This window comes from Sorex fumeus, unplaced genomic scaffold (genome assembly GCF_029834395.1).
Source record: "Sorex fumeus unplaced genomic scaffold, SorFum_2.1 ptg000128l, whole genome shotgun sequence".
Classification (NCBI taxonomy): Eukaryota; Metazoa; Chordata; class Mammalia; order Eulipotyphla; family Soricidae; genus Sorex; species Sorex fumeus.
In genome coordinates, this window is record NW_026606185.1 from 58,581,662 (window position 1) to 58,596,496 (window position 14,835).

Genomic DNA, 14,835 nt, shown 5'->3' on the forward strand with positions numbered 1-14,835 from the left:
CCAACCTTCTCTCTTGCACATATGTGACTGAGCACCTGCCTTGGGAGTCCTTTCTGGAAACAAGGGCTGTTGACCTCTAGCTTGCAAATACGGACTGATTTTTGAGAAAAACCCCCACGTATTTCCAATGATCACCAGCTTCTCTCGCCTCCAGGTAAGGCTCTGACGTTTCTCCTGCTCCAACCACCGAGCCCCAAGCTGCCACCGCACAGCACCATCCGCAGGACAGCCATCGACCTCATCGGGCGCGGCTTCACCGTGTGGGAGCCCTACATGGACGTGTCGGCCGTGCTCATGGGACTGCTGGAGCTCTGCGCCGACGCTGAGAAGCAGCTCGCCAAGTGAGTGCCTGGTCCTGAGCCATCCTTTGCTCCCTGTGCATTTTGGTGGAGAGCACTGTGGTGCCTCGGAAGTTCGGTTTTTCAATTTTTGTATTAAAGATGTCTTATCATTTGGGTAGTAAGTTTACATGTGTTCAAATTTGGAGCGAGAGCACAGTGGTAGGCCATTTGCCTTGCATACAGTCTGGCTGACTAGGATTCGATTCCTCCACCCCTCTTGGAAAGCCTGTCAAGCTACCAAGAGTATCTCGCCCGCATGGCAAAGCCTGGCAAGCTACCCGTGATGTATTCGATGTGCCAAACACAGTAACGACAAGACTCACAATGGAGACATTACTGGGCCCGCTCGAGCAAATTGATGAACACCGGGAGGACAATGCTACAGTGCTACTCACTCATTTAGGTAGTATGTTTACGTGTGTTCAAGTTTGCAGTAAACTGTGTTTTTTATAGGCCATAAGAAGAGACAAGTATCTCAACATATGAAATTTTGAATCTTGATAGAGAAATGTGTCTATAATTTTGTTCTTAACAATTTGGTGGCGTGGTGGGGTGGATAGGGGGAGAATGGGTCACACCCTACAGGATTAAGGGCTTATTCTTGACAATGCTCAGGGGACCATATAGGTGTCTGGGATTGAATCAGGGCTGGCCACATGGAAGGCAAATGCGTCATCCCTGTCCTGGTGCTGTCTCCCCAGCCTCTGTTTTCTATAGTTTTGAGGCCATTGGGACTTAGCATTGAGCCAGTGAATGATGGTCTGTGACACCATTTTATGTTTATTGTGCCTGGAGATATTAATAACATAACAAATAATAGTATAAGTATATAATTTTAAAGGAGAGTTATTTATGTATATTTTATGCACGTACATATGCGTGTGTATATATATATATGTGGGTGTATATACATATATTGAAAATGCTTGCTGATAAAACACAGGGCTAGATGGTTTGCAGGGTTAGTCCTTCACAATCATATGAGCTTATTAATCAATTTCCTTGAGATTTCAGTACACATAGTGAAAATCCGACTCTCTGGAGACTGCACAGAGCCAGGGAAGCAGCGAGGGGAGAGTAAGGAATAGGATTCTCAGCTGAGCGGTGTTCTAGAATGCATTTGGAATCACTTGGTACCTCCAAATAGAGAGGAGTGATGGGAGAGGGTTGGGGATAAGATTCAAGCTGACTTGAAAACTCAACTTGCTGTCTCCTGGAGGATGTATCTGCTTTTGTTTCTGTTTTTTTTTGTTGTTGTTTTATTTTATTTTGTTTTGTTGACAGTATATTTACTGTCAGGATATTCCCAGGGTATTTACCGCTGCCATATCTTACGTGCACGATTCAGAAGTGATATGCCTGCAGCCTCACACTGTCTTGTTGCTGGTACTGGCCTCTCCTAAGGGAAATGCCTATTAAGCAGTTACTGTCCAGTTATTGTCCATCTTCCCATTCTCCCTCCCACCGACCCCAGCCAGCCACTAAATCTGTTTTCTGTCTCTATGAATTTGCCTCTTCTGGGTATATCATGTACAGGAAATTATACAGCTACATGCCTGTTTGTGTCTGGCTTCTTTCAACCGGCATAATGTTTCAAAGTGCGTTGACATTGCAGCCTATATGGACATTTCATTTCTTTCTCTAGCTGAATGATACTCCATTCTGCGGCTGTATCAGGTTTTTGTTCATCTGTTTTTCTGTTCACGAGCATTTAGGTTGTTTCTGCTCTTTCATTCTTGCGACGAGAGCTGCTGTGTGCATTCAGGTACAAGTATTTGCTTGAAGACCTGTGTTCATTTTTCTTGGGTAGATGCTTGAGAATGTGTTTGCTAAGTCACGTGGGAATTTCACGTTTAATTTACTGAGAACCTTTTTTCCACAGCGGCTTACCATTTCATGTACCTGCCAGATATATACTCCCTGGCTCGTCTTACCTTCCCTTACATAAATTCTCCAAGCTCATCCATCCTAAAAGATGTGACTTCCGAGTGGAGGACTTCTAGAACTGTCTCACAATGTCTCTCAACATGAAAGTGCACATTGCTTTGATTTTCCCAGTTTATGGCAATTCCTCCTCACCATCAGTGACCTCCTTAAACCAGGCCTTTCTGTTCATTTCTTCGTGGTTGACTCTCTGGGATCCTCAGTTCCTTCATGTGGGCTTTGGATTTACACCCTGTCTGAGGGCCACTCTCCTCTCAGGGAGAAGAGGAGACCAGAGAAGCCACTGGGATGGGGGTCGGAGGTGGGATGAAACCAAATGCTTTGACTTTTTTCTGAAGATTGAGAGTTTCCATCCATGGCCCCAATATCGGTTGGTTGGAGGGGTGGGTATATATATCTTAAGTGGAGGCAAGTGCTGTCCGCCCACCATCTCCCTCCATGCCAACTGCCTCCTACACTCCACCTTAGCACCTCTGGTGGTGTCCTATTCTGCACACCATTTCAGCGCTTCCCCATAATCCCCTCAGATCCCATAACATTGAGGTTAAATGGGTTTATCCTCTCACACTGTTAGAGGAGTTCTGAGCACCTGTTAGCTACCTGTATGGTCATATTTTGGGAGGCAAGTTCACGGTCAGTATCCTAGTGACCTCACATCAAGACCTGCCCCTTTCTCAAATGAATAATTCAGCTCAAAACTTTGGTTCAGGAAGACTAGAAGTTGTGTGTTGACGTAAAGGAGTCGGACAGAAGGTGAGCCCATGAGAAGAGACAGTTGGCTTCGGTGCTTAAGGCCAGCTCCTGTGATTGATCATGGCTGTCATGTCTGGGGGCGCCCAGCTAGGGGTCCGCTGTCCCCTCGGCAATCCTGCGCCCTTAAGAAGGCTGTGACATTTTCCAATTGTCCAAAATTTCACTGTGACCTAACAGTTTTACAGTAGGGACTACTATTTTGTTGGCCTGGAGAAGTGATGGCGTGATGCATTTTGCTTTTCCTGTTGGCAGTGCTAGGGATTAACCCAGAGCCCCACATATGCCAGACAAGTGCTTGACCACCGAGCCACACCCTCAGGGAAGGGGCGGCTTTTTAATCCTAGCTGTGCCTTTAATATTTTGTCTGAAAATCAACTCCCCTGAAGCTCCTATCAGCCAACGTAAAGAGGCTCTCATGTTTCATCTCCATGTTGTATGTCCTCAGACACAAATGCACAAGTTTTTTAAATTACACGGCAAGTCATTTAAATCTCTCGCTATTATATCCTTTTCTGTCATGAAGATTAGTATGATTCTCTCGACACAGCTCTGAATAAATGAATGTATCAGCATGTAGCCTTGAGGAGTCCAATGTAATTTTCATCATGATAAATTGCATAATAAGCAAGAAAATGTTTGCTTATTAATCTCTAACAAGATTTAGATTGAAAATGGCCTGTTCCATCCGTGGCATACTGTATAGAAGCTGCAGCAGGCCTGGAACAGGTCAACACGGAACAGAGGCCTTGCTTGCCCCTTCCTCTGCAGTGCCCACCCAGGCTGCCCTTTTGTGGTGCCCAACTGTCCCATAAGTGTTCAGACAGTACCTTGTTGCACCAAGAAACTTTCACCTTAGATTGGTGCTTGTAAACATTTCGTTCACATCTATTAGAAATAGAAAATTTTTTTTTAAAGTTTGAGCCACATATGCTGCCCCATTAGTCCCCCCATTCTTATGAATTTGTGAGGTCTGGGTTTGGGGGAAGGCCACTCACTCGAGCTGGGTCAGAATTCTAGAGAACAGCTCCGAGTGCAGAGGGTCTTTCTTCTTCTTCCTCCCATCTCTCCGCATCCTTTGTCGGAGGCCACTCCGGGGCCGCCTCCGACAGAACTGTACAGGGCATAAGATTAATAGGACATTTCCCTGGATCAATAATGCCTTTATTTTAGAGGTACGGCCTAGAATTTCACATCTATCCAATTACATGAAACAAGTTATTTCAGAGTGTTTTAAATTATGTTCACTAACTAAGCACACATTTATTAAGTGGTTAATATGTGGAAACCACATTGCTAGGTATTTTATGTAATTACAAATACAGGTGATGGCTGGCATCAGAGGGCCGGCCCCCCAGGTTTCTGGGCTCTCACAGGAAAGAGGTGTCCTGAGAGGCAGTGAGACATGAGGAAGTGATGGAGGGAAGGGCGGGACATTCAGAGCCTGCGAGAGAGGAATCTCAGCTCAGACTCAGGCTAGAAAATGGTCCAGGCCCTGAAAGCTTTCATTTGAGTGTTGATGGGCAGAGACAGGGAGGGAGAAGTAAGTGCCAAAGGGCAGAAATGAGAGAGATCCCATGAGAAATGTCTCAAAGATGCGAACGGGCTCCTTAAGTCATAGGCCCGTGAAAGAAAAGGCTGGTCTTCACTCGTTTTATTTATTGATCCCTCGCAGAACTTACACTGTGGATGTGCCCATCTAAAAATCTCCCCTTCCTTTCTCTGTGAGTAGAATGGGTATTATAGAGCCCGTGCTTCTTGGCCTTCCCACTTCCTTCCTGTGCTCCCCTCACCTCCCTTTACCCTTTGACTTCCTGGTCTCATTCTCTGAGCATCCATTTACACAGATTTTCACCTGTGGTCCTCGAGTATCCTTGAACACCCATCTGGCCCCCCGGTTGTGAGACACTGGGCCCGAGCATAATTTCACCCTTTGCTTTACCAACAGCACTGCAACGGATGTGGGAGCAGCACAGTCTGTCCACAGCAGTGAGATCGGTGTTCCTAATGCCCCTTTCCTCTTTGTCTTAGCTCAATTACACGGCTATCATGAAATATCAGACAATATGGCTTAAGCCAAAGTGAATTGTCATAGTCTGGAGATCACAGGGCCAGCTCCTCAGCTTCCCTTCTGCCCACCCTCCTTTTGGCTGGGGGCGGCCATCTTGCCAGGTGCTCACGTGACTTCTTTGTGCTTAGGACTGAGGAGAAAGGCAGAGAGAACCTGCATATGGCTCTCAACCCACTGTGTGGACCTAGCATGATGGACTCGCTCTCATAGGCTCCTCTGACCCTGATTATCTCCCAGACACACACCCTCACACATACACACACAGACACACACAGACACACAACAGACACACACACACTCTTCCACACACTATCATAACCAGGCTTAGGTTAAGCCCTAAGAAATTTATGTTTAAGCACATAGCAATTTGGAGAAGGCACCAATGTTCTATCATAATCCTGTGACCACCACCCCCAGGTTATTAAATGCAAGGGTTTTTTTGTTTTGTTTTGTTTTATTTTTTTTTTTAATGAATCACTGTGACTTACACTTAGAGACTTACAAACTTTCATGATTACATTTCAGTCATACAATGTTCGTGCACCCATCCCTCCACCAGTGCCCATTCTCCACCACCAATGTGCTCAGTGTCCCTCCTGCCACCCCACCCCTACCCTCCCTCCCCTGCCTCTCTGGCAGGCACATTCCCTCTTGCTCTCTCTCTCTCCTTTTGGTGTTATGGTTCACAGTACAGGTACTAAGTGGCCATCATGTTTGGTCCATAGTCCACTTTAAGCATGCATCTCCCATCCCGAGTGAGCCTTCCAACCATCTAAATGCAAGTTTAGGTGTTCCCCTCTGCACAGAATAGCCCTGTCCGTTATTTCTAAACTTGACAACTGGAGAACTCTGGTAGTTATGGATAGTGACATTTAACTGAGGTGGCCTTACATTTGACTTTTAAAATGCTCTCACTGAGACAGAGCAAGGGTTAGCCCTAGATTAATGAGTAGTCACATAAGGAATGCATGCAGCCTGAGTGGGGCTATTTTTTTATGTATGCTTTTATTTAGAATATCTCTCTTCTCCAGGAGTTCCTATTGTGAGTACCGAAATGCTGAGTAAAATAAATGTGTCATGTCATATTTTTATAGAATGATGACTAAAACCAAAGACCCAGGCTGTCAACCTGGGTAGCAAATGATTTGCACGGCAACCAGATAAGCAGAATCCACAGAAAAGACTGAAGTCTGTATGGGGTTTCCATACAGATTGCAGAATCAGGCAGGCAGGCCTTGCAATTCACACCTCTGATCCGGGGATCTGTCTTCATCCAGTTAGAATCCCACATTAAAATATATTACATGCACAATGCACTCTTAACTTTCTCGATAACTACATGCAGAATTAGTCTTTGTCTGCTGGGACGACCAGATCAATGGCTTTGACTTCATTGCCTGGTCAATTCAGTCAAATAACTGGCTTAAGTGATTTTTTTTCCCCTCCTGCTGAATTTGCCAGGTAACTTCATCTGCATAACTGTTGAGCTCCCACTGTGTTCGGGGGTGGTACTAGGCACTTTGGAGGTATACAAAGAATTAGAGGGCATGATCCCAGTCTGCAGAGTTGATAGTACAGAATTTGTCCTTGGTGCTTGCATGGTGCTATTCAGTGCTGAGGACTGGAATAAGCGGGTTTTGTTGGTGCTTTTATCTTTTCCACAAGATGGTGATTGAGTGCTCGAGCATTTGCACGCCACCATACAGGCCTCGGCACAGAGGGGAAGGAGCAGAGTGTGTCTGTGGGGAAAGGGATAGTGGGTGATCAAAAGCAAACTGACCCTGGAAAAGAAAGAGCGCGATCTGAGGGTCAGAAGGGTAGTGCAGTGAGTAAGGTGCTTGGCCGTGCAGCTGACTCTGGTTAGGTCCTCAGCACCACGTATGGTTTCTCAAAGCCCACCAGGAGTGAGACCTGAGTGCAGAGCCAGGAGTGATCATGGAGTGCTATTGGGCGTGGCCTCAAAACAAAACAAAATTTAGAAAACAAGCAAACAGAATGTCAGGGACGGACTTTGAGATCAGCTTGAACCTTGGGAGCCCAGGTGTTGAAAAACACAAGCTGTAAGTTAATAGAATTACATTAGGCAGAACCTCAGATATCAGCTAAATAACGAGGTTTTTCACAGAAGCACTGGCACCCAGTGAGATTTTTTTTTCTGTTTTTATTGATGAAGTTTTGTGATCTACAATACTATTTTTGGTTGTTTCCCATGTACATGATTCCAACACCACATCCATCACCAGTGTACCCACCTCTCTTCCCCAAGGACTCCAACACCCCTCTTTTCAACACCCTGCCACCAACTCAATTTCGTGGATCAGTTCTTCCATTATGTTGTCTTTAGCCTTTTGTTGTTTTCTTGCTGTATATCTTTAGGTCCCACATATGAGTGAGATCTTCCAGTTTCTATCCCCTTCTTTCTTACTGACTTTATTCAGCTTATTCTCTAGTTCCTTCCACGTTTCTTCAACTTGCATGATTTTGTTCTTTCTTAGAGCTGCATAGTATTCCATTGCGTAGATATACCACAGCTTCTTAATCCACCCATGGTTGGGCATGGATTTTTTTCCATATCTTGGCTATTGTACTAAGTATTGCCACATAGGCATGTATTTAGCCATTCCAATTAGTGTTTTTATGTTTGGGGGATAGAAGCCAAGAAATGTAGATAGAAGCTGTTCACTGGTTCATGGGGGAGTTCAGTTCCTTTTGTTTTCCACAGGTGCTAACCCAGGCGACATGCTCACCAGCAATGGATAAGGGTTCGTCTTTCATCACAACTGCGCCAACACTGGCTGTTTCCAGACTTTTTTTTCTTTTAAATCTATGTGCCATTTTCACTGGTGTGAGATGATATAGATCTTCTATTTTTATTAATTTGATGGGGATAGAGGGGGCTGTAGTCAAGTAATTCTTAGGAGCTCTGGGGGACCCCTGGATATACCTAGCCTGCTGGGATGCCAGTTCAGCACCAGCCCAAGGGAACATTGCTGCTCAGTTTCTAAGGCTTCCCGGGCCCTACCGAAGGCCTCCGGGGCTGCACCTGGCAATATTTGCAGAACTGCGTGGTGCCAGGAGTTGAACCCAGGCTGGGCGTATGCCTGGCGGGGGCCTTCACCCCTGTCCACCTCCTGGTCCCCCACTGAAGCCTGGAAGCCAGTGACATGGCCTCCCACGTTCCCCCGTGCTTTGACAGCCCTGTTCTGCTTCTGTCCATGGCTGCTCTGATGGTCACAGTGGTCCCTGATGTCTGGCTCCCCCTCTGCAGTCTGCTCCTGTGGAGGTGAGGGGCCCTGGATGTCCCAGCCTCCACTCAACCCGACGTCTCTGGGCCACTTTGTCCCCAAGATCCTCTGTTCTCGCCTGGGCCCCAGACTGCTCCACTTTTCTTAGTCATTGTTGGCCAGTCTCTTGCCATTCCCAAGATCCTTTGCTGAGCTCAACAGAGGGTGACATTCCCAGGAGGCCAGTGACCCTCGGAGTTGATTTCTTCCTTTCAACTCTTTGTATTTATGAGGAACAGCTGTGGTCAGAAACAGTCTCCTAGGGCCTGTGAGTCAGCTGCAGTGTAAGGTGGTGGCATATCTGGCTCTCATTTAGTCTCCTCATCAGTTTTGTGAAGTGTTTCCTGTACCCATTTCACAGACACACCTGACTCATTCTGTGTTGCCCATAGGACACAGCCTCAGGCCGGGTTGGTGGGGCAGGGGGCTGCAGTGCCTGCTTAGGTATTGTCACTGTGGCACAGACTTAAAATTCTTATTTGGTGACCACCCCTCCCCCCAACACACACACACACACACACACACACACACACACACACACACATACACTGTAACCACCTAGGGGCACACATGGATATTCCTTCCCTGTCATTCATTAGGCGTCTCCACCAGGCCAGGAGCAGAGAAGGGCTAGACGGGAACCTCGCTGCAGGTAGGATCTCGCTTGGTGGGGCAAGACTCCTTTCTCAGTGCTTGAGGTTGGGCAGGCAGATTTCTGGGAAGGGCTAGGCCTTCAGCACTCTGGTTTGCAGAAGCCAGCTGCTCTCTCTCCCCCACCAGGAGCAGCTGGGGAGGGAGTCAGGCTTCTAGACCCACAAGGACACCCAGGGAAGCAAGAGCCTTCCCTGTGTTTCTCTTCGTCCTGCCTCATCCTTTTTCTCCCTGCCCCACATGCCAGCCTCAGAGCAGGCTCCCATGCTCATGGAGCACTGTGCCACCTCTCCAGCCCTGCCCACCTGCCCTGCCCCGTGGAACTGGTTTTGGTGCCCACACATCAGACTGCTTGATGTAGCTGGACAAATATGATCTTCTTCGAGGAGTTAGGGGTTCCCATTTTGTTATTCAACAGACTTTTTCAATTACGACTTTTGTACATTTTTTTTATTTTATAAGGTAGCTCACAATATTTGATTACATTTAATATTCAAACACCAATCCCACTACCATTACACCTTCCTGCCACCAAAATCAGGATGTTTCCATCCCAAGCCCCAAGCCCTGTCCCAAAACACAACTGAAGGAATATATTTTGTATTGTCTGTTATGAAGAACCGCTGAAAAATGCTTACAAAAAAAGTATTCATATTGGAAACAGTGTGAAGATTGTTGTTTTGACAGGGGCCATTAAGACATTCTTTAGGATATCACTAACATGTTGTTAAAAGTTGAGTGATGTCAGCTTTCGTATATATATAAAAATATGTATATATGCATATATATATATATTTCCCTCTATGATTTGTTGCTTACTATCTGAACCCCATCAAATATGGTGTGGTACTATGGAGAATGGGTAGGGAGTGTCTTGCGATGTGTCACGTGGTGAAGTGACCTTGAGCATGGCGGCACTTGGGTTCTGGAGCTGTTCGGCTGCGGGGGCTGGGTCCCTTGGGGTGGGGAGGTCTTTTACCCGCACCCCTCTGGGGCACACCGAGTAAAACAGCCTGGCACAGAGTCTGGTGGAACGGCTATGGCAGGCTTCATGTTATTTCAATTACGACTTTTACCACCCATCACTGTGCCTCCCAAATCAATCTCAATGCAGAGGCAAACAGGACTGTGGGCCATGCACAGTGCTCTACGGGGATCCTCTCGGGCATGTTCCATGCACAGTGCTCCATGGGGACCCTCTCTTGGATGCGCTGCAGCCATTTGTGCAGAGCCGCTGAGCTTCTTCTGTGCCTAGTTCATCTGTCCGGTTCTCCGCAGTGTGGCCCTCTGGCCCGCTTCCTCATCCCTCAAGTCCTGATGTCATCTACATCTCAGGGATGCTCTGGGCCAGATTCCAGAGAGACTGAAAGGATGCTGGCCAGCGTCAGCTGGGGCTCAGTGTCTGGATCTCTTTGCAGGTCCCTTGTTCTCCAGGAAGTCGGCGTTCCCTCTCCCTGCTGGCCTGTGACTTTCATTTAGCTTTGTTTAGAATTATCTGTTAACCACCCCTAGGCTTCCATTATCATCAACTCCTGTTCCTTTTGCTGCCAGAAAGCAAACATCATCATAGACTGTCTGTCTGGGGTGGTAGTGTCAGTTGGCCACACCTGGCAGTGCTAAGGGATCACTTAGACTTCACCAGACAGTATGTACTATTGAGGATCCAGTCTGGGTCAGCTGAGTACACGGTAAGCACCTTACCTGCTATACTGTCTCTGCCCCCATTGTAGAATGTCTGAAATGGTTCATTAGCTTTTGATTTTTTTTTCTTTTTGAGTCACACCCTGCAATGCTCAGGGGTTACTTCTAGCTCTGCACTCAGGAATTACTCCTGGTGGTGCTTGGGATACTATATGCGATGCTGGGAATCGAACCCAGGTTGGCCGCATGCAAGGCAAACACCCTACCTGCTGTGCTATCACTCTAGCCCCAGCCTTTAAATTTTTTTAAAGCTTGATTTTTTAAAAAAAAAAATATGATCTCAACTTGGATATAATTATCCATGCAGTCCATCCTAGCCCTCCTCACCTCGTCAACATTTCTTTAGACAAAGAGTAAAATCTTTGTTTTTTTTTTTTAAAACAATGTGGAGTGATAGCACAGCGGGTAGGGCGTTCGTCTTACAAGCGGCCAACATGGCTGACCCGAGTTTGATTCCTCCACCCCTCTCGGAGAGCCCGGCAAGCTACCGAGAGTATTCGATATGCCAGACACAGTAACAACAAAGTCTCCAAATGGAGACGTTACTGGGCCCGCTCGAGCAAATCGACGATCAACGGGAGGGCCTTTACCTTTACCTTTACCTTTTTTTTTAAAGTACATTTAATGCAAAAGAGAAATGAGCTGACTTTCCCCCTGTTTCCCATGAAGACCTCTTCTGAGGTCCGCCTGGTCCCCAGGACACAGAGCTCTTCCTGGGGGTGACATTCCCATCAGTGCATCCTTCTGTTTGTTGTTGAGTGTGTGTAATTGGTCTCTCAGTTCACTTTTCTTGTAAGTGATAAGCATCAAAGGAAGCAGCCCGCCTCCTTGCCCCCAAGTTCCTGATTTGTATCTACCCTCAGTCTGGAAAAAAAAATTACAGGAACAGTTATATTATCAAGGACTTCAGCAGCACGACAGTAAGGAATGATAAGCAGAATTCTCTACAATCTACCCTTCTTCTGACAGTGAGGGGAATGTCTATGTGCCACCTTTTCTTTTTTCAGCTAGAAGATAAAATAATGGTTCCTTGGATCAAGTGTAGAGATACCCGTAAACGTTTTGAGAATTTCTAGTGAATGTAACAAGGCACAGGCATGAACTTAGTTGGGAAAGGATAGGTTTTCATATGCTTTCTTATCGTGATTTCAGGATTAAAACTAGCCAGAGGAGGAAACTTCCTGGCTCTTACAGAGTAACAGGATGCCAGAATGCGGGTGGCACGGAGAAGCACTTGCCACATCTGGACTAAAAGTCTTCAGAAATTGTCCTGCCAATCTGTGTAATGTGACAGGAACTTGGAAGCAGAAGCATATTATCATTTTTATGTTTGAGCTGAGAGAATAGCATTTCTCACTCCAGTTTGGAAAGTTCATTTGGAACAGTTGATTTCGCCTTTTGTGCATGGCATATGCCCTTGTTTGTCTTTGTTTGGGGACCGCACCTGGAAGTCCTCTATGGTACTTCTAGCTCTCTACTTGCTCCCTGCAATGCCCCAGGGACCATGCAGTGCTGGCGACTCATGCAGAGATGCATCTTGGCCCACTGAGCTATCTCTCTGGCCCCTTCCATAGTTACAGATCATCTTTTTTTTTTTTCCTTTTTGGGTCACACCCAGCAATGCACAAGAGTTACTCCTGGCTCTGCACTCAGGAATTACTCCTGGCAGTGCTCTGGGGACATATGGGATGCTGGGAATCGAACCTGGGTCAGCCGTGTGCAAGGCAAACACCCTACTATTGCTCCAGCCTCAGACCGTCTATTCTTTCCCGCCTGAACTGAACTGTTGGCAGAGTGAGGTGATGAGATTAGTTCTGAGGGTTTCCTGTGTGAGGTGAACTCACAGTGCTGAGATTTCAAATAACATACAAACTAAAAGTTATTGTCAGTGTGATTTCAGTAGTTATTTGGACAGCTCTCCTTACTGAGTTCCGACCCTAAATATAATCTTTGTATGGAGCCTCATATACCATTATTACCTCTTGCCTCTTGAAGGAACCAGTCCTCACTCTCCTCCGAGCTCTGTGGTGTGTATTCAGCACTAATTCTTGATAATTTGTTAACAAGGCGTTTTTTACACTTTGGAGAGCTGCACACACGGCTTTCCGTCTTCACAGTTAATTATTCGATTTCGTATTTGATGCAGGCACCCCGACTCCTAATCACGGCTCATTGTGGCCAGTCCATTATGTTCGAACTGTTTGAGTGCTCCCATTGACCTTGAGCTGACATTATAAGCTGTGTCTAATCTTTGCAGTCTATATTTCTAATGCTTCTTTTCTTTTTTCCCTTTTCTCCCCCCCCCCCCCACCCCATCGCTGTTTAGCATCACAATGGGGCTGCCTCTGAGCCCCGCAGCTGACTCTGCTCGCTCCGCCAGGCACGCTCTGTCGCTCATTGCCACGGCTAGACCACCCGCCTTCATCACCACCATAGCCAGAGAGGTGAGCAGAACTGGGCCCGGGCTCCGTCTTCTCTGCCACGGGAGGGATTTGCCAGTGTGGGCTGTGGGCCCAGGTCCTCAGAAACAGAATTCTTCCAGTTTATGAGAGAACAATGCAGGCTAATTTTTCAGTATTGGGCCGAGGGTGGGGGAAGGGCACGCAGGCTAGTTGCCTGCACCCCAAATTCCACAGCTATGCATTTGCCAAAAGTGCTGGGTGCTCACTTCAGCTTTCAAAGGTGATTCGGTTATAAATATTTGACAGTGACTTTTCCCATCATAAATGTAGCGGGCATCTTCAGACTAATCCCTATGAAAGGGGCTGGCCTTTTACAAGTACAAGGCTCTCCCTGTAATCAAACCTGAACTTCGTAGTTAACAACTGGCTCTCCCAACTGTAAACAAAAATGTAAGTCATAAACTTGCTAATTGTTTTTCCTATTCCATGTCACAGATAAAGACTTGCATGCCAATTGATTCCCACGTTCCTAGTGTTCTAACTAATTGCCCACATCTAACTGAAAAACTAGTAAAGAACAATGAACCAATTATAGCATCTTCCCCATAGGTCTTTACTAGTGGGAGGAAAGAGAGAGGATGAACAGCACCTAAGCGGTTTGTTTCTCTTGCATTTTTTTTAAGAGATTTGTTCCATTTCAGCATGGATAATGTGCAGACTCAGTGTCCATGTGGTCTGTGTTCTATATGAGTTTGTTTTTCCTGTAGCTATGATGAATATTTAAAATACCAAGCAAAAGAGTCTGCTTTGGTAGTCTGAAACCTACCAGGCCCACATCTGCCCCAGAAGGATCCTTAGCGGGTGGGCAGGTGATGAGGAAGAAGTTGGAAAGGAGGAAGAGAAGTCATGCAAGCAGATTGTCTGGGGCCCTCCAAGGCGATGGGGCTTTGCTCTCAGATCTAAAATGAATCTGGAGACTAAGGCAATTGTATTTTCCTTGTATTTCCTTAGCATGGTGTTACTGGGCAGGTCCACTGTAACGTATTTATTGACAAGGCCTTTGTGTTAATCTTGCTGCCTGGTTTTCACATTCAGTGCTTCTGCCTAAGCTAACAGACACGGGAGTAACATTGAGGACACTTAGCAAGCCCTCCATCAGCAAGGTCCTCTGAGTGCTGCCATTAAACAGCATCATTAAACCTTTCAAAAACGGAGAGTAAACAAATGTCTATATTCATTGTATTTTCACTTTAATTGCATCTTTCTATATGAGTCTATATATTTATATATGAGCACTGGTCCCTCCCAAGCAATGCTCAGGTCTGGATAGCCCCACAGCAGTGAATTTTGGACAGTTAAGCCGGCAGTTTAATGCAAGAATGTGATATGGGTTTGGCCCTGTGGTCCTGAGGAGAGCTGTGTCATCCTAGCAGTGCTAGAGGCTTCCAGTGCCACACCTGTGTTGCTCAGGAACTTCCAAAGAGAACCTCGGGGACCAGATGGTGGCAGGAAGCAAACTTGGGTGCGACCTCCCGGCACGCACCTCACCAGCGTCCTAGTTGTAGATGAGTACTTATTAAATCAGCTGTTAGACTCAGTACACTTTGAATTTATTCTCTCCCAGCATTTGAGTAGAAGGGTTTTTTGTTTGTTTCTACTGTGATCGTCTACTTTTTTTACCATTTAAAGCA

At 46.4% G+C, this 14,835-nt stretch overlaps 1 protein-coding gene across 1 annotated transcript in view; it reads left to right on the top strand.

Annotated features, from left to right (window-relative positions):
- WDR7 (WD repeat domain 7) overlaps positions 1 to 14,835 on the top strand; it is a 352,939-nt gene that overhangs the window by 240,609 nt on the left and 97,495 nt on the right. Inside the window, exons 22-23 of the mRNA XM_056137959.1 lie at positions 155 to 341; positions 13,069 to 13,186. Coding sequence (XP_055993934.1) covers positions 155 to 341; positions 13,069 to 13,186 — 305 coding nt within the window. The remainder of the gene's footprint in view (positions 1 to 154; positions 342 to 13,068; positions 13,187 to 14,835) is intronic.